Below are 18351 nucleotides of genomic sequence, written 5' to 3' on the forward strand. Positions count from 1 at the left end.
TGCACAGCTACATCCCTGCACCCCAAATCCCTGCACACACAGCCCTTCCCACAGACCCTGTGTGGGGTTTTGGCTCTCAGCTGGCTGCTGCTGCAGGAGAACAGCCTGGCAGGGTGGTTTGTCCCTCCACCACCTCTCCCGGCTTCTCCCTGTTGGAACAGCCACTGTTCAGGTAAATGATTTATGATTTTGTTCAGGTAATTTTTTTTTTTTTTGGTCAGGGTTTAATCATCAGTTGAGCAGTGCCTCTGTCCATGCGGATTCCCTTGACAGGAATTTCCCAGTGCCCTGGGAAGGGGCTGGCAGCACCAGCCCTGCTGCTGGGCTGAGCTGTGCCTGTGGCCAAGGTCCCTCCTGGTGTCCCTGCTGTGTCCTGGGTGCCCCATCCTGCTTTCCTCCCCAGGAAAAGAGAGAAACACCCAGAAAACACCAAGAAACACTCAGGAAACATTGAGAAACACCCAGAAAACACCAAAAATCACCCAGAAAACACAGAGAAACACCCAGAAAACACCGAGTGAAGGCGGTGGAACGCACAGCTTGCTCCATAATCAGTTTACTTTGTTTTTTAATTCATGAGAGGTAAATCCTGCAGCGAGTTAGAAAGGCCATTATTGCCTCCTCTCTCTAAACAAACAGGCAGAATCCTCTCATTATCCTCCTTGACTTCCCCGCGCCAGAATAAACACGGATCAGATCTGCTGGAGGAAGACAAGGCTCCGATGCCTGAGTGGCACAGACTCTCGGGGAATATTCTGCCTGTGAAGTATCAGCACACACAATTTACAAAGACATTTTATGCTTCTCCAACACTTTTTAGCCTCAAAGACTCCAAGGTCTATAAATACCTTAAAGACCCGCGTTCTGCAGCTGTCTCTGGAGCAGAACAGAGCACCCATGGTTATTATTTGTGTTTAACCGAGCAGTTTTAGTAGGTCAAACCTCCTTGCTCTTATTTGGAAAAAAAATTGCCTAGAAATGGCAGGCAATTCTTCTGACTACGGGATTTAGCCCAAATGGCAGAAAATAGACTGTTTCTGTACTTTTCATCTTCAAAAAACCCCCGCAAACTCTCCACAAATGTTAACTTGCTGCACGTTATTTGAAAGTTATAAACATAACCCAATCTGGCACGTGAATGCAAACCCCTGGTTCACAGTTGTGTTCCCAATGATATAAATTACAGTCCCTGTCACTCATGGAAACACATTATCCTTCATTTATGCCACGGGAAAGGAGAGCAGCCCCTGCTCCTTGGAAACCAGATGTGAAAGAAAGGCAGCTGGAGCCCAGCCTGGTGAATTCCTTCCCCACACCCTTACCCTGAGCTGTAACCTGGGTCTTCTCCATCACTTTGGGAGGCAGGGGATATTTACAGCACCTTTCCCTCCTGTAAACAACCCTTTGTGTGCCAGAGGTGAGGCAGGAGCAGCTCCCTGCACAGGGACAGCAGGAACATCTCCCTCCTCTCCCTCCTGGCTCCTTCCCTCTGAGCACCAAACCTCCACAGCACGGGTGATAAAAGCCCAGCCACGGCTCAGAGCTGAGGGAATTCTGCTGAAACCGGGCTTTTTGTTCCTATTTCAGGCAAAGGCATCTCCCCAAAGTCAGGTGTGACCCTGCAAAGTCATTGGCTGGCTTTGGTGGCCTGAGATGCGGCTCTGAGTCACCTCCAGCACATCTCAGCTCTGCTGGGATGGGGATTGGCAGGACGGGCTGCTTTGGTTTTGTTTCCTTCAGGGCACATCAAGCAGCGCTCAGCACCCAAGGGCACAGCCAGGGGCAAGGGCGTTGCCACAAAATCAGTGGGAATTATCCACAGGAGCCCCAAGGGCACTGAAATCCCCGAATCTGAACCTCTCTGTCCCCAGATCAGCGTCCCCCTGTGGAAATGGCATTATCAGCACTCGCTGGACATCAAAGAGGGCCGGGCTCTCACATTCTGGGGAGCTAAGAGGATTTATTTGGTTCTAGCTCTCCTCTGGGATGGGGTGGGAGGATGTTTATGAATCCACGTTCCTCCTCATCTGGAAACTTCAGACATTTAGAGAGAGACATCAGAAAACCTCACACACACACACAAACCAAACCACATCAGGCACATTAAAATGGCATCACTGGCTCGATCTGGGGTTTTGTAAAGAGGGACAATCAGTGCTCCACACCCAGGAGAAATCTCTTGGGGAAATCCTGATTTAGTGGGGGCAAGGTCTGAGCAGGCACCTTCTGCTGACAGTGAAGACTCTGACCAGGAAAAGGATGGGAAAATAATTGCTTCTCTAATAATTAACTCCTAAAGAACTGGGTGCCTGGAAAGGGAGACCTCAGAGGAGCTGGGCTCCCCCATCTCAGAAATTGCCACGAGAGGGAGAACATCAGGAGCAGCGAGCTCTGTCCTGCAGGATCCCTCTGCTGTACAGGCTGTAAAATATCTGTTTTCACTGACCAGTGACCCCAAACCACATCTCCACTTTTCCTAAAGCACCCACCCACCTCTGGGGGTCCCTCTGCGCCCCCACATCTGTCCCTGGGCTCTGCCCTTGGGTCTGAGCCAACAGTTCCTGCTGGAGGGCAGGAGGAGGGATGGGAAGAGCTCCTGGGCTGAGTTTCCACAGCAGGCAGGGCAGCACTGAGCTCGGGCACGGGGGCAGAGCCTGGCAAGGAGCAAGAGCACAGCTCACAGAGAGGGAATTTCTGTCCCCCATCTCCTCCTGAAGTGGCTGAGGCTTTTCAGTTCCTCCTCCAGACAGACAACTCCTGGGAGCATCAAAGGGAGCTCGTTCCACATCCAATCCCACGGGGACGCCGGCTCTGATGGGCCAGGAGTGAAAGGGAATATTCAAGATATTTTCCCTTGAATTAAATATAGAGATGCGAGCAAATCTGCGGGCCCGTGTGAACACGTGTGTAAACCTTACGTAAGGAGAGGCACAGGGGACTGAAAGTAGGGCACAGGCACGGAGATCCCCCGCTCCAAACACCACTGGCTCTGCTGGGGAGGGAGCCAGGGTAAGCACAAACAATTTCCTAATACATCAGGCCGTGACACAATGAGAACATTGTGATCTGAATTGGTTTAGGAGAGGAAACTCTCCATGAGGCATTTACTCATTTCTGTGTTAGTGAAGAGCCCAGAGCGAGGGCATTATCAGCATGCTGCGTGTGAAGAGGAGACTCATTGCTCTTAAACAAGCACACACATTTCTTTGGGGTGGTTTTGCCTGTGCTCAGAGGTCTGGGGAAGAAATGACTTGTGTCATTATCATCAGCCCTTATCAAAGCTAATCACAGGAAGGTGTGAGGCGTCCCAAAACACCCCCTGGTAAGAAACAACCTCTGCAAGATGAAGACTGAGGAAGTTCTTTGGAGACACGGCAGCCCTGTGATCCCAGCAGGAACTTCCAGGGATACCAACTGCTCCACTCTCTCATCTGTGTGATCCCAGGCAAGTCCTGGGTGCTCCCAGGAGCAAAACAGAGATCATGGGATGGTTCTCCTTTAGCAGGGACTTGTCAGACACTCTGGGACTGGGGACCCAGAAAAGACAGAGCTCTGGGAGGACAGGGATGCTCGGAGTGTGGAGGAGAACCCCCCCAATCACTCAAGAGGAGGAGAGGCAAAGGGGTTTGCTTTCTCTTGACATGGTGAAAGGAAGTTTCTTGACTTTGAACTGGGTGGAGAAAGCTTTTGGTTTGCTCCTGGGGTGGAAGCTTCTCCCTGGGCACCCGTTCCCATCCTGGGCACGCTGCCCATCCTTGGGTTTGCAGATCCCACCAGGTCCTTACGCACACAGCTCAGAAATCACTCTGCCCTTTTCCTCTGGACCTCCTGGCAGCATTGCAGCCAGGGAGACACCAGAGTGGAGTTTGCTCCTGGTTTAGCAGCAACCTGGCTAAACCTCCAGTCACTCCTTTTTGACAGCTCAGTGTTTGCTCCACTGACTGATCTCTCCTGTTCTTCTCCATCTCCATCACTCACTGACAAGGATTTCTCTGGATGCTGGCACACCTTCCTCTCCTTCCTTTTTCTCATATTTGTACCTGTCCTCACTGCTGCCTTCCCCACTTTCCAGGACTCTCAGGATTTCCAGAGCATCTTTTAAACCATTTTCCCCTTGCAGCTTTAGGACCTGCACTCATTTCAGGTGCTACAAAGCTGTTTGTAGGAACAGTGAGGGCAAAGACCCTTCCAGCACCAGGACCCCACAAAGAGAAGCAGGCAGGGGATCAGTCAGGACAAGGAGTGCAGAAACCCCAGCCCAAGGGTTCCTAGCAATGTTCAATTTGTGCTAACAACCCCTTTCCTCCATGGATCCCTCTGCCCTGGGACACACAGGAGAGCTGGCAGAGCCATTCACGGGCCGTGCCTTTCCAAGTGTTAAAAGCATTTTTGGATTGGAGCCCCACACCTTTTATGAGCTGCTAAGAGAGATGGCTCCGAGTCTGGAACCCAAAGCAGCTCCCTGTTCCAAAATCTGGGGCTGTGCTCCTTGGTACTTCCCTCCTTCATCAGCCACAGCCAGGCTGTGCCAGAAATCCCAGCCCAGCCAGAGCTGCTGCTCAGACCCAGCAAAGCAGAGCTGCTGCAAGTGCTGGGGCTGAGGAGTCTCTGGGACCCCCGGGGGAAAACACTGCAGCAATTACTGTAATTAATGAACCTGGGCATTCCCCCGCAGCAGGGGAGGGCTCAGCTCTGTGCTCAGGTCGAGAGCAGCACTGCAGTGCCACCAACACTGCCCGGCTTTAAAGCTGCACTTTTGGACAGCAGAGCGACCCACAAACCTCACAGCAACACGGGTTGTGCTGCTGGTGGCACGGAGGAGCAAAGGGCAGAGGGAGGAATGGCAGCTGGTACCTCGGAGACGTTGATCCTCCCCTCCTGGAAGGAGCAGGTGGTGGGGTCGTGGGTGCACAGGTTGCGGTACTTGCACCAGTGGCAGCGGAAGGCACTGTTCACACAGGACAGGCACCTGGGGGGAAACCAGGGGTTAGAAGGGCTGCAGCCACCTGCAGGCCTTGCCAGAAACCCAGCCGTCCTGGGAAAAGAATTTCTTTGGTGAGGGGGTGGTTGCGATAGAGCAAAAAACAAGGAAGGGGTTTGGGAAAACACACACGCTCAAAAGGCAGACTTGGGGCAGCCTCACAATTTATTCCAGAGGAAAACACGGGCTGGGATTTATTGCACATCCCTGGGTTGGTGTAAAGTAGAGGAGGGTGTTGCACAGGCTTGGGCTTTAGCTTCTAGAAAAGGAGGCAAGCCTGGCAAAAATGGGATCAGCTGTTCTGCCAGTCAGGAATGCTCCAAGTCAACAGCAACACTTCTGCCTGGCCTTGGAGAGCAGAGGGTGCAGCAAGTGCTTTTGATTCATGTTGGGGGAGAAAAAAATAACCGTTTATGAAATGTTTTTGAAAGAACACAGACCCTTTTGAGCCCCAGGGGACCCAGCTGCCAGCAGAGTGGCTGGGTGGGTTTTGTTCCCCCCTCGCTGCTGCCACAGGGATGCAGGAGCTGTGACAGCTGCTAATCCTGGCAGTTGCCACCTCCTCCATCTCCGAGGCCACCCCTGCTGCCACGTGGCAGCTCTTGGTGGCACAAGGATCAGCTGTGCCCGTGGATGCAGTGCCAGGCCATGGCCCTGGCTCCTGGGGCTGCCTGCAGAGGGAAGTGCCCGGACGTGCCGGAGCAAGACCAGCCAAGCTCATGAGCACACAAACACACCAACCCACTTCCCAGTGCCACAGGAAAGGCCCTGGAGCTTCAAACCCAGCACAGCAAGGCTGGCAGTGACCTTGTGCTGGCCCTCGGTGGCTCCAGCAGTTGCCCCTGCCCCAGGAGATGTCCCAGCCCTGCCACCCCCATCCCGCTGCTGGCAGGTCCTGCCCACAGTGCTGCAGCTTGCTTTTGTTTCCTGAGAGAAATCCATAAATGCTTCAGGACTGTGAATGCGTTTCCAAGGCCAGCCAGCTGCCTGCTGCCTCCCAGTGCCCGGGGGGTGTGATTCCACCATCCTCAGCAAAACTGAGCCTCCCCTGGCCTGCCACACGCCTGGGCTGCAGCCCACCTTCTCCTGTACCCCAACTCCTGCAGCTTGTATCCCACCTCCCCCTGCCCACCTTCCCCTCCTGCATCCCACCTCCCCCTGCCCAAATCCCACTTCCTCCATCCCACATCCCTTCTCCATCCTACATCCCACCTCCCTCTGCCCGTGTCTTCCCTTCCCTTCCCTTCCCTTCCCTTCCCTTCCCTTCCCTTCCCTTCCCTTCCCTTCCCTTCCCTTCCCTTCCCTTCCCTTCCCTTCCCTTCCCTTCCCTTCCCTTCCCTTCCCTTCCCTTCCCTTCCCTTCCCTTCCCTTCCCTTCCCTTCCCTTCCCTTCCCTTCCCTTCCCTTCCCTTCCCTTCCCTTCCCTTCCCTTCCCTTCCCTTCCCTTCCCTTCCCTTCCCTTCCCTTCCCTTCCCTTCCCTTCCCTTCCCTTCCCTTCCCTTCCCTTCCCTTCCCTTCCCTTCCCATTCCCATTCCCATTCCCATTCCCATTCCCATTCCCATTCCCATTCCCATTCCCATCCCAGCTCTCAGTTGCAGGATCGCACAGCTTGGGGGCACCAGCAGGTTGAGGTTGTTCCCGGCTCTCTGCAGCTGCCTCCTCCGCGGCTCCCGGAGCCCCCCGAGCCCCCAGCCCCGGGCAGCCGGCTGTCCCTGTGCGTGCCGTCACCCGGGCACCGTGCCAGCCCCCAGCGCCCCCCTCCCCAAACCCCCGGGCTGGTTTTTGGCTCTGCTGGGGGCTGGGGAGGGGGCACTCACAGCTGGTGGGCGCTGCAGTTGTAGAACTTGAACTCGGTGCTGACGAAGGTCCTGCCCGTCTCCCGGGACTTCAGCTGGAGCACGACACCGAACCAGTCTGGGGACAGAGCAGAGCCTGTCACTGCTGCCGGGGGGGTCTGCTGCCCACTGCCCACTGCTGAGCCCCCTGCTGCTGCTGGGGCAGCTCGGGTTCACCTCCCAGCACCAGGACCCCCCCACACCCTGCAGGGTGTCTATGTCCACCAGGACCCCCCCCAGACCCTGCCTGGAGCCCCCTGGGTGCCCCTGTCCACCAGGACCCCCTCACACCCTGCCTGGAGTCCCCCGGGTGTGTCCAGCAGTGGCTCCAAAGGCCAGCCCTTGTGGCAAAGCCCATCAGAGCCGAGGGGTAAAGGTGCCTTGGAATGGGTTTGGAAGCTCGCCCTGTTCCCTGATTCACTCTGAGAGTAAAAGGTGAGACTGTTCTGAGACAGCCCAGGAGCAGAATGGTGGAATCACAGAGGGGTTTGGGCTGGAAGGGTTCCTCAAACACCCAGTGCCACCCCCTGCCATGGGCTGGGACACCTTCCACCATCCCAGGCTCCCCCAAAGCCCATCCAGCCCATCCCTGAACACTTCCAGGGACTGGGCTCCACAGCTTCTCTGGGCATCATCTCCCAGAGTTATCCCAGAGCAGGAGCCACTGCTGGAAGCAAGTGGAGCTCTGCAGGAGCCTGAGCTCTGGGTTCATTTCCAGCAGATTTTCTTTTGGGGCTGCTGGGGAAGCCTATGCTGGCCCTGCAGTGTTCTCCAAGGCTCAGGCTCCAGAAAATGCCTCAGAACCACAAAGACATCACCAGGGAGGCACCGTGGACACCTGGAAGGGTGCCAAGGGCAAAATGAGCTCCGAGCCAGTGGTGCTCCAGTTACAGCAAGAGCAAATGTGACAGTGGTGACATTAATGAGGAGCCAGCCCAAAGATCAGCACGAAGCAGAGCAACTGCAGCCACCGACTCGTGGGTGCTGAGCCTGGCCCAGGGGAGATTCCTGCTCATCCTGGCAGGGCTGAGAGCTCCTGGAGGGGACAGACGGCTCCTGCCCTGCCCTGGGAGCTGTCTGGCAGCACGGGGAGGGGGTGAGGACAGGGCAAGCACTCCCTGCTGCCCACTGCCAGCCCGTCCTGCCCTGTGTGGGATGCATTTCCTGGGCATGGAGCTCCCTGGGTTCAACGGGCTTTGGCAGCAGCATGAATTTCTCTGGCAGCAGCCCCCAGAGGCTCAGCTGACACTGCCAAAGCTGCCCTGCTCTGCCTGCCACCGTGTCACTGCCCAGGAGCATCACTTACCCTGATCCACGGGGATGGCAGGGACGTCCTTGGCTGCCGGTGACACACACACCACCTGGCTGCCCGACACCTGGCCCTGCACCTCGCTGAGGTTCCCGAAGAGGCAGCTGACCCCGGCACTCAGGTCGGGCGCGTCGCTCACCCGCAGGCTGAGCTGCACCAGGGAGCAAAGCAGAGCTGTCAGCGGGCAGGGCAGCCCAAACCTCCCTCAGATTCCCAGCCCTGCCTGTTTTCCCCTCCAAAACAACCCCCTTGAATCACCCACCCGCCCACAGCTGGTGGCCAGCTGCCCTGGCGTGGGGAAGGAAGGCAAGGGTGTTCTTTGTGGATATGAACCCACAGGGTGCTGCAGGTCAGGGGCGGTGGCAATGGCAGATTTTTGTCCCCTGGTTGCTCTACAGAAGCTTTGCCACCCTCAGTGCCAGTGCCAGCACCCTGAGAGCAGCAGTGACTGTCCCCAGAGCCCTGAGCTCAGACCACCTCTGTCCCCACTGCACGAACAGGGGAGACCACCCTGCCCTGCCCTGCCCTGAGGGGAGAGAGCCCCCAGTGTCCCCAGCATGGCTGGGGGGTGTCCCCATGGCAAACCAGCGCCTGGAGGGCTCCGTCCCTGTCCCCTCACCATTTTTCCAGGGGGGCTGGGGCAGCCCAGGAAGGTGGGGCAGCAGGAGCAGCTGTCACAGGGCATGGGGGGCTCCGGCAGCAACAGCTGGGGAGAGCCAGGCCTGAGCACAGCTCACAGAGGAGCTTTTTGGGAAACAAAGCCTTTCCTTTACCAGCTCCAGAGACCAGGGAAATGTGAGCTGAGGCACCAGGGGAAGGGGGATTTGTCTCTGGCACCCCCCTCCGCCCTCTCCCCGGCTCGGGTGACCCCTTCCCTCTCCCTCTGCATGACTTCATGAGAAAACATTTGTGCCAGGGGGAAGGGGGAAAGGCTGGAGCGAGGAGGGCTCCCCGCCGGAGGTGGCAGTCCTGCCGGGCCTGTCCCCTGTCCCTGCTCACCGGGAGGCTGTGCTCGGACACGGAGATGCTGCTGGGCTGCACGGCCACGCTCAGGCACTGCCCGATGCTCCCCGCGAAGCGGAACGGCTCCTCTGCCCGCTCACAGCGGTCCCTCGGGGAGCACCTGCACACAGGAGCGCTCAGGGCACCGAAACCACCCCCAGAGGGAGGAAAACATCCCCCCAGGGCACCCAGAACACCCTCAGAGGGAGGAAAACATCCCCCCAGGGCACCAAAACCACCCCCAGAGGGAGGAAAACATCCCCCCAGGGCACCAAAACCACCCCCAGAGGGAGGAAAACATCCCCCCAGGGCACCCAGAACACCCCCAGAGGGAGGAAAACATCCCCCCAGGGCACCAAAACCACCCCCAGAGGGAGGAAAACATCCCCCCAGGGCACCAAAACCACCCCCAGAGGGAGGAAAACATCCCCCCAGGGCACCCAGAACACCCCCAGAGGGAGGAAAACATCCCCCCAGGGCACCAAAACCACCCCCAGAGGGAGGAAAACATCCCCCCAGGGCACCCAGAACACCCCCAGAGGGAGGAAAACATCCCCCCAGAGCACCCAAAACACCCCCAGAGCACTGAAAACATCCTTCAGTGCACTGAAAACACCCCCCAGAGTGAGGAAAACATCCCCCCAGAGCAGCAAAAAAATCCCCCAGAGCAAAAAACACACCCCCAGAGTATGAAAACACTGCCAGAGCATCTGAAACACCTCCAGAGCACTGGAAACATCCTTCAGTGCACTGAAAACACCCCCCAGAATGAGGAAAACATCCCCCAGGAGCAGCAGAAACATCCCTCAGAGCAAAAAACACACCTCAGAGTACTGAAAAAAACCCCAAAGCACTGAAAACACCCCCAGAGTGCAGAACACACCCCAAACCCCCGAGGAGGTGTTCCACAGCAGGACCTGGGGATGCCCTGCAGAGGGAGCAGGTGTTGGGCACCAGGTTAGGACCAAAAGGCGCTGGAAAATATTCAGTGAGCAGCAAAACCACCAAGGCTGGTATCCCACGAGTAATTCCTGCCGTGGGACACGATCCAGAGCTGCCAGTCCCAAGTGCTGGGGGTGCGGGGTGAGCCATGGACTCATCTGCACATGAGCTAAGCCAGAAAGCTGTGACAGGCAGGGACAGGGCGATGCCTCTGTCCTAATTAAATCCACACAGCCCACTAATCACCTCCTGCTGGAGCTGGGGGTGAGGAATGGGAGATTCCAGCTGCTGCCAGCAGTGCTTGGCTGCTGCTCCTGCCTGGAGCCCCCAGCTCCTGCCCACTGCCATTCCCAGCAGCAGGAATCAGGGCTCTGAGCGTGCCAAGGTGCCTGGGAGTGCTCCAGCATTCCACGTGCTCCAGCAAGGCTCCTCATCCCTGCTTTTGCTGCAGGTGTCCTCGGAGCAGAGAGGAATCCAGCTGTTCCCAGCAGGGCACCACTGGGCACCAGGGGAGGACTGTCAGTGCTCCACACCAGACTGCCTCCAGGATTTCCTGGATTTTGTCATTTCCAAGGGGAAAATCCTCTCTTTCCAACCCCCCTCCATGGGTGCAAATTCGCCTTTAAGGTGCCTTTGAGGGATTGAGGGATTCTGTGGAACAGTGGGAGGTTGCTTTAGATGAAGGCAAGTGAAGTTTCCACTTTCCCTTCCCAAACCACCCCCCTGATCCCCAACAAACGCCGGGGCTGCTCTCCTCACCCTCTCCCTTTTGTACCTTTTCCTTTGGAGCATAAAGGAGCTAAATATGAATGGTGCCAAAGGAAGAAATATCGAGGTTGAAGTGAATCTCTAAGATAGCCCTAAAGTGAGCTCTTGACTGGAGCCTTTATCTCATTGACTCGCTGGAATGGCTCTTTTTTATCATCCTATTTATGGCAACAGCCCCAACAGAGATAAATAGGCCTGGAGACAATAACACTCTTGCAGAGAGCAGCACGGGGAAGTCTTGCAGGCTCCACATCCCACTGGGCTGGAGAGATCCTGTAACAATCTCCTGGAGGCCTCTGACGGCTCCCAGAGAGCAAAGGATCCCTGTCCATGCAGAGGATGAAAAATCACCTTGTCCTGCACCCCTCAGCCTTCCAGCCACCCCCAAACCCAGTGGGAGCATCACCCCCTGGCCCAGCACCTTCCACGGAGCAGCTGGAAGCAGGAGTGGGTGAGAATGGAAGGGGAGAGGTGACAAATGAAATACAAACACTCCAGCACTTGGGGCCTCCAAAGATGACAGGGGCTTTGAGGAACAGCGAGATAAACTCAATTATTTACAGCTTAAAAAAATAAAGCTAAAAGATGATCACTGCTCCAAAGTGCAGATGCTTGAAGGGAGAGTTGAGAAATCCCATCGGGGGAAGAGCCCTTGTTGGGAATAGGTTGATGCTGAAATGTCATGGCCAAAAGGGCAGAGGAAATGACACTTTTCTCTCCTCTTGTCATCGAGGGTTTTGTCTCTGCAAAATGAAGATAACAACCTTTACCTGCCTCCCAGGTGGCTTGTGAAGATTCAGCTCATTAGCATGAGGGGAGTGCTCGCTGATCCTTGCAGAGGAGCTGCTGCAGGAGCAGCACCAGGGCCCCAGCACAGCTCCTGCTGCTGCTGCAGCCCCTGCCCACCCTGTGCCCAGCCCAGGGGGCACACGGGGCAGAGCCCGAGGGTGGGAATAGTCCCCTTCTGACAGAGGAGCTGGGACAGCGACACCTTTGGGACACCAAAGGGTGGCTCAGCTGCAGGGCTGGACAGGCTCGCTTGGAAAGGGAAAAAGCCAAAAAAGGATGCCCAGAGTGCCGTGGGATGCTCAGAGCCCTGCAGCCCCTCCCCGAGAGGATCCTGCGGGAAGCTCAGGGGCTGAGCTGCTTCTCCTGCCCCTCCTGCCCCAGACCCGCGGTGGGAGCTGCTGTGCCCCCCAGCCCCGGATCCAGGCCGGGTTTGTGGAGGAGCCTGCAGCTCCCCGCTCCCCCCAGCACCTGCTCCTCAGGCAAGGGGCCAAGCGCTGCCGAGCGGGTCCCTGAGCCCTGCCTCCCCCGTGCCCGTGCTCCCAGGGCTGCTCAGCAGCTGGCACGGGGCCGCGGGGATTTCTATTCCCTGCTCCCGGCTCTCCCCTCCTCCCCGAGCTCCTCTGCCCCTTCCTAAGGCTCCCTTCCGCCCTAGGAAGTGCTGGTTTTTATGGCAGGCCAGAGAAAGGAAGGGCACGGACACCTCCTGAATGCAGAGAGGCTTTCCTGGAGCTCCCCTGCAGAAAGGCACCCTCAGCCCTTTGTGGCAGCTCCCAGCCCTGCTGCCGGGTCCCCCCGGAGCAGCTGGAGCTGGGACCCCCTGAGCTCCCCTACAGGGCTGAAATCTCCCTTTTGGGGCTTTTAAAGGGGCTCTGTGCTCTGCTGTGCTGATGAAACCTGCCTGGGAGCACAGCCCCGCTCACAGGATCACGTCTGCTGTTGCTGTTGAAAATTCCACATTATTGGGATTTGCAGGCTGGGCAAAGAGCAGGAGGGTGCAAAACACCAGGAGGGGCGTGCAAACCAGCAGGCTCCACTCCCACGAGTTCAAATCCTGCTTTTCCATCATTTTTCCACCTGCTTTTCCATCCACATCACCCACTGCCCTGAATCAGGAGTTGATTTCCCTTCACCTCTCCCGGGATCTCCAACGGCACCCGAGCTGCAATGCAGGGAATGTCCAAAGGAGAGAAAAATGGACTCGAGCAACTTCAGCCTGATTTGTTTTGTGTGGGAGGCTCTGGGAAGCTCTGAGAGCTGCTTTTATCACCAGGGAACGGCCAAGGCTGGACTTACATGTGGTGCAGGGAGCACCAGCCGCAGTGGGGGTCCCCCGAGCTCAGGCACTCCTGGCAGGTCGTGTACTGCTCACAGGACTCCACGGGCACCCGGGACACCTGCAGGGAACACAAACACTCAGGGCTGCTCCGCCCAGCATGGCCAGAGCAGCCCCAGGTCCTGCTGAGCCCCCCAGAGCCACATGAGGGGCCACAACAGCAGAGCCTGGAATGAATTCGTTCCGACATCCAAGAATAGGAATTGCTGGGGATGAGACGTGAGGTCAGCCTGTCCCCTGGGTGGGTCCTGGGCATGCAGAGCCCCAGCTGGGCTCCCACAGTGGTGCCAGCTCCTCAGAGCCTCCCCTGGGCTGGAGCTGAGCCCTCTCCTCCCTGATTTACACTTTGCTGCCTCACCCTTCCCCGGGGAGTATAAATCCCCGGGATTGTGGAAGCTTGTTGGGTCTGGCTGGGTGTTTCACTGCTTTGCTGGGTCTGGCTGGGTGTTTCACTGCTTTGTGGGGTCTGGCTGGGTGTTTGACTGCTTTGCAGGTTCTGGATGGGTGTTTGACTGCTTTGCTGGGTCTGGCTGGGTGTTTGACTACTTTGCAGGTTCTGGATGGGTGTTTCACTGCTTTGTGGGGTCTGGCTGGGTGTTTCACTGCTTGGGCCACTCTGAGCCCTTCCAGCAGCAGCCACTGGGGCCCCCAGGACTGACCCGCTGGGGTCCCTGTCCCTTCCAGGCAGGGGTGCCACAGAGAGGAGCACAGGTGGGAACAGCCCCCGAGGCTGCTGGAAGCCCCTCTCCCACTCCCAGCACGCGAGCAGTGATGGTGATGGTGAGGTGCAGCACAGCCCTGACCTATTTACCAGCACTGAAAGCCCCAGAGGCTTCAAAACGACACCAGGCTTTAACCACAGGTCACTGCTTGGCTCCAGCAAAGACATTTGTAACCTTTTTATCCACTTTAACCTTTCCAACACATCCTTTGCCACCTCCGGCATTTTTAACCACTTTAACCTTTGCAGCCCATTCCTTGCCACCTCCCGCAGCAGGGTGGGTTTGCATCTCGAGCTCCTGTGGTGTTCCCTCTATAAAATATGGAAGAAATTCCTTCCTGAGAGGTTGGGAGGCACTGGAACAGGTTGAGTGTGGACTCCCAGTTCCTGGAGGTGCTCAAGTCTAGGCTGGACAGACCCTGGCGCAACCTGGGACAGCGGGAGGTGCCCAGATGTTTTTTAAACTCCCATCCAGCCCGGGCCATTCCGCAATTCTGCCACTCTACCCCCATTTCTCCCAGCAGATAATCCTCTGCCGTCCTCCCCGCAGCTCCCGGGCCCCAGGAGCGATGCCTGCAACTGGCTGGGAATTCAAACAACTGCTGGATGGCTCTGGCTGCGTCCGTCACAACAGCGCGCGGCTCCCAGCAGCCGCTCTGAAAGGAGCAGTGTCTCCCCACACAACGGCCGCTGTCACGCCAAGTGCTGTTGACACAGTGAGAACCCAGTTCCTCTCCGAGCTCGACACCAATAGGGCTGCTATTCTCCTTGTTTCCTCGGCCCCGCTCTCAACAGCTTTTTCCCGGAGCGGGGATCGCCCAGGGTTGGGGTTGTCTGGTGGAGCCCTCCGAGGGGAGGGTGGAGGGCTGGGGTTGGGAGCCTGGGAGTGAGGGGTGGGAGAGGCAGAGCTGGGATGGGAAGAGCTCCAGGAATGCAGAGAGGAGAAATTCAGAGGTGGAGATGAAGGGCTGGGGTGGGATTGCTGGCTGCAGAGGGGCCAGGGTGCCCTCGCTGGTCTACACTGGAGTGGCCACAGGTGATGTGCTATTTGTTGTTTGCCTCTCCCTCCTAAGCAGCAAAAAGCACTTTAGAGATGGGGTGGGAGCAAACCCAGGGGCCTGGTGACAGAACAGCCCATCCATGGCCCCTCCAGGATTTATTCCTGCACGACACTGCCCTCCCCCAGTGAGCAGCCAGCATTTCCCAGTGCAGAGCAGTGCTGCTGCTGGAGAACCAGCAGCAAACCCAGCTTTTCCAAACCAAAAACTCCTTGTGGGAGACACCACCAGCAGCAAACCCAGCTTTTCCAAACCAAAAAGCTCCCTTTGGGAGACGCCAGCCAGCACAGGATGCACCCAGGGAGGTCCCTGGGCTCCCCCTAAAATCAGCCCAGCACGCTGAGCCCTGCCCCAGCCCCAAAATCCCCCAGCTCTGCAGATCCCCCGCTCGTACCCACCAAGGGAGGCTTGGCAGGATCTGTCCCCGTGATTTAAATGCAGCTCAGGCCTTGTTTCGTGTTTGTGAGGAGCTGGATGCTCTCGCTGCGCTCTATAAATAACGGAGGGTTGGAATTATGTGAATAAGAGTTCATTAGAGATGATTTGATGTTGAGCGCTTCGTTTCTTTTTCTGCTCAGAAGCTGCGGCTTCTGCACATGATAATTCTTTAAAAACCACACAGAGGTTTTGAACAATGTCTCTGGAGGAGCATCTGTGTGAAGGACAGCAGCCGAGAGTGCAGCGCTGCAGGGGATCTCCTCACTCCTGAGGGCACAGCCTCCCTTCCTGCTCTCCCTGCCAAAATGGACCTGCTGCTCAGGCATTAAATGATAAAACCTCGTTATTACTGTCCCTGACTGCCTGACCCATAACACCAGCAAAATAAAATAAATTAAAAAAAATAAAAATCAATACAGACTGTCCAAAACACACAAATTCCAACTCTGCCAGCCCCCGGAGCAAATAAGTGCAAGAAACCAGTTCCAAATAAATAAATAAAATAAAATACACAGCCAAAGCAAAGTTTCCACAGCTTTTGCGTGCTACCAGCCCAGTCCTGTGACCTCCCCTGGCTGGAGACAGCCCCTGGAGCATCTCACAGCCACAGCAGGCTGCCCACAGACCCCTCGGGGGGCTGGAGTTCAAACAGAAAATCTATTTTTAATGACTTTGGGGAGTGGAGTAGAGATGCCAACTAGTTCAGTGTAATTAAAGCCATCTATCACTCACTGAGCAGGAGCCCAAAGTTGATGAACTTTCCAATGAGATTTGATTCTTTCCTTTATTCGTGAGAAAACTCTGCGTTGTGCTGGGGCAGGAGACGTGAAAAAGTGTGGGAAGGAGCAAGGAGGACGCCTCAGCTGCAGCCATTAATGTGTCAGGGCGACAGGGAAAATAAAGCCAGGCTTTCCCAGAGGCTGTAAAAAGTCTGGCAGACTCTTCCCACTGCTCCAAGCTGAGCTCCAGGTGGAATATCCTGCTGGGCACCTTTGCCAAAAAACAAAATCCCAGTGTGCAGGGGTGGGAATGCTGTGCTGAGCGAGGCACGTGGGTGCCCCGGGCTGTGGAAATCCCTGCCTGGAAACTGCTGCTCCTGGAGGCCTCAGACACAGGCAGGGAGCGTGGAAGGAGCAGGAGTGGTGGGATGAGGGAACTGCATCCACGGGGCAGAGCCAGGGCACACAGGAGAGGGGAGTCTTGAGCACAAATAACTGAGGAGCATCCCCAGGGTGCCGTGGAGCTCCCCGAGGTGGGGATGGCTCCAGGATCCACCCCTGTGCCACAGAGCAGGTGAGGGGCAGTGCTCTGCCAGGCACAGGGGCTCCTGCAGGAGCAGCTCTGCTGTCCCACAGCTCTCAGAGCCCCCCCAGGGCTGTCAGAACCAAATCAACGCCTGGAAGTTCTGGCAGAGAGGCAGCGAGTGGGAGAGGATGGGGAGACAACGTTGCCATGGCTACGAGGGGATTATTTAATTACAGCACTGCAGATGCACGGAGAGAGCCCCTTCAACTCTGATCCAGGCAACCTTTGCAGTGGGCTTGGCTTTGCTGCTCTAAGAACCTCATTAACATCTGAGGAGGACGAGCTGTGCTGGAGCACGGGGACCTGATCACTCTCCGAGTGAGGGATCAGATCCTCTGCAAACATTCCCACCCCCTTGGCTCCCCCAGACCCTCTGTGTGCCATGCCAGGCTCCTCAGGGAGGTGATGAAAGCAAGGACAGCCTCCTCTGGGAAGCCAGAAAGACTGAAAAAACAGCAAATATCCTGAAGTGAGGCTTGCTGGAGCAGGAAAATTGTCCTCAAGCCAGCGTTTCCTCCACGCATCCACCCGGCCCAGCATCCCGGAGGGCTCGGAGCAGCCTCGTGTTCTGGCACACGGCTCCTGCAGACAAACACTTCCCTGTGGTTTACCACGGCTCGAGTTCATCATCACATCAATATGGAACATCTGACGGGGTTTGTTGCAATAACAAAGTGCCAGGCAGAGATCCCAGCCCGCTCCCAGGAGCAGCACGGCCTCGTCCAGGAGGGGAAATGGGTTTTTCATCTCCAGCACATGATCGTGTGTGGGATGCTCGGTCTGCTGGCTCTGGCAGCTCCTCCTCTGCCCCCAGCAGGTGACAGTGACACTCTGGGGCTGCAGGGTGGGCCCTGCAGGGTGGGCATGGGGGCAGGAGCCCCCTGCCTGGCACAGCAGCCGGTGTCCCATCCCTCACCCTGCCTGGGCTCCCGGCTGTGGGTGGAGGCTCAGCCCAGCGTTTGGGATGCCACTCTGGCTTCCACCCCCTGCCCAGGCTGGCACAGCAGTGCCAGCTCTGTGTGACAGCCTTGGCAGCCCCAGCTCTGCCTCCTGCCTCGCCCGGGCCATCTGCATCTGGGGATTTGGGGCCAGGCAGGCACGGCCACCTCCAGCTCCCCGTGCCCACTGCCCGCAGAGCTGGGCAGACGTCGTGCCCACACAGGGTCAGGAGGAAATTCTGTCATCTTCAGTGCTGAAATGAAATCTGGGGCGCAGACCTGGCTGAGGTGTTCACAGGAGCTTCTGGAATGGCAAATGCAGCGAAATTCATGGATTAAATAAGGAGGTGCAGCCACACATTCGCTCCTGCCTGGCTCCTCTGAGCTCCTCCTGCCCCTGGGGTGCTGGTGACAGCTCGGTGTCCCCACACAGGGATGGCAGCTGGGGGGGACAGGACCCTCAGCACATCCTTCTCTTTGGGGACCCCAAACCAGTGAGTTTCTTGCAGAACTGACCCACAGAACCTTCCCTGACAAGAACAGGGGGTGACGAGGGTGCAAATAATGAGGAAGGGGATGCTAAAGGTCTCCCCCACAAGGACAGGGCTCTGCTGCAATGGATCCACGTCCCTGCATCCCTGGAAAGCCGCCACCCCTCAGGGGAGTGCCAGTTTCATTCCTGACTGCACAAAAAGGGTCAAACGAGCTCCCAGCAGGCAGGATCCAGGCAGGAGCTCCCCTGCTCCTCAGCTGCCAGGATGACACAGCCTCCGTGCTGGGTGGGAGTCCTGGATGTTCCTGGAGCAGCCAGGGCCCATCCCGTGCTGCTGCCAGGGGACATCACTGCTGCCATCACCAGCGGCTCCCTGACGTCTTGGCACCGTCTTCTGATGCCACCCTGCCATGGCCACCAGCTGATGAGCACTGCCCTT

At 57.1% G+C, this 18351-nt stretch overlaps 1 protein-coding gene across 4 annotated transcripts in view; it reads right to left on the reverse strand.

Moving 5' to 3' along the window:
• PLXNA2 (plexin A2) overlaps positions 1 to 18351 on the reverse strand; it is a 132629-nt gene that overhangs the window by 48960 nt on the left and 65318 nt on the right. For all 4 annotated transcript variants that reach the window (XR_010350655.1, XM_064399207.1, XM_064399208.1 and 1 more), the window contains exons 5-9: positions 12920 to 13020; positions 9125 to 9248; positions 8123 to 8276; positions 6799 to 6895; positions 4855 to 4969 (exon numbers count right to left, since the gene is read on the reverse strand). Coding sequence is in view for 3 of the 4 variants with exons in the window: in XM_064399207.1 (XP_064255277.1) it covers positions 4855 to 4969; positions 6799 to 6895; positions 8123 to 8276; positions 9125 to 9248; positions 12920 to 13020 (591 nt within the window). In the remaining variant the exon portion in view is untranslated. The remainder of the gene's footprint in view (positions 1 to 4854; positions 4970 to 6798; positions 6896 to 8122; positions 8277 to 9124; positions 9249 to 12919; positions 13021 to 18351) is intronic.

The sequence above is a fragment of the Passer domesticus genome, chromosome 25, assembly GCF_036417665.1.
Source record: "Passer domesticus isolate bPasDom1 chromosome 25, bPasDom1.hap1, whole genome shotgun sequence".
In the NCBI taxonomy this organism is placed as follows: Eukaryota; Metazoa; Chordata; class Aves; order Passeriformes; family Passeridae; genus Passer; species Passer domesticus.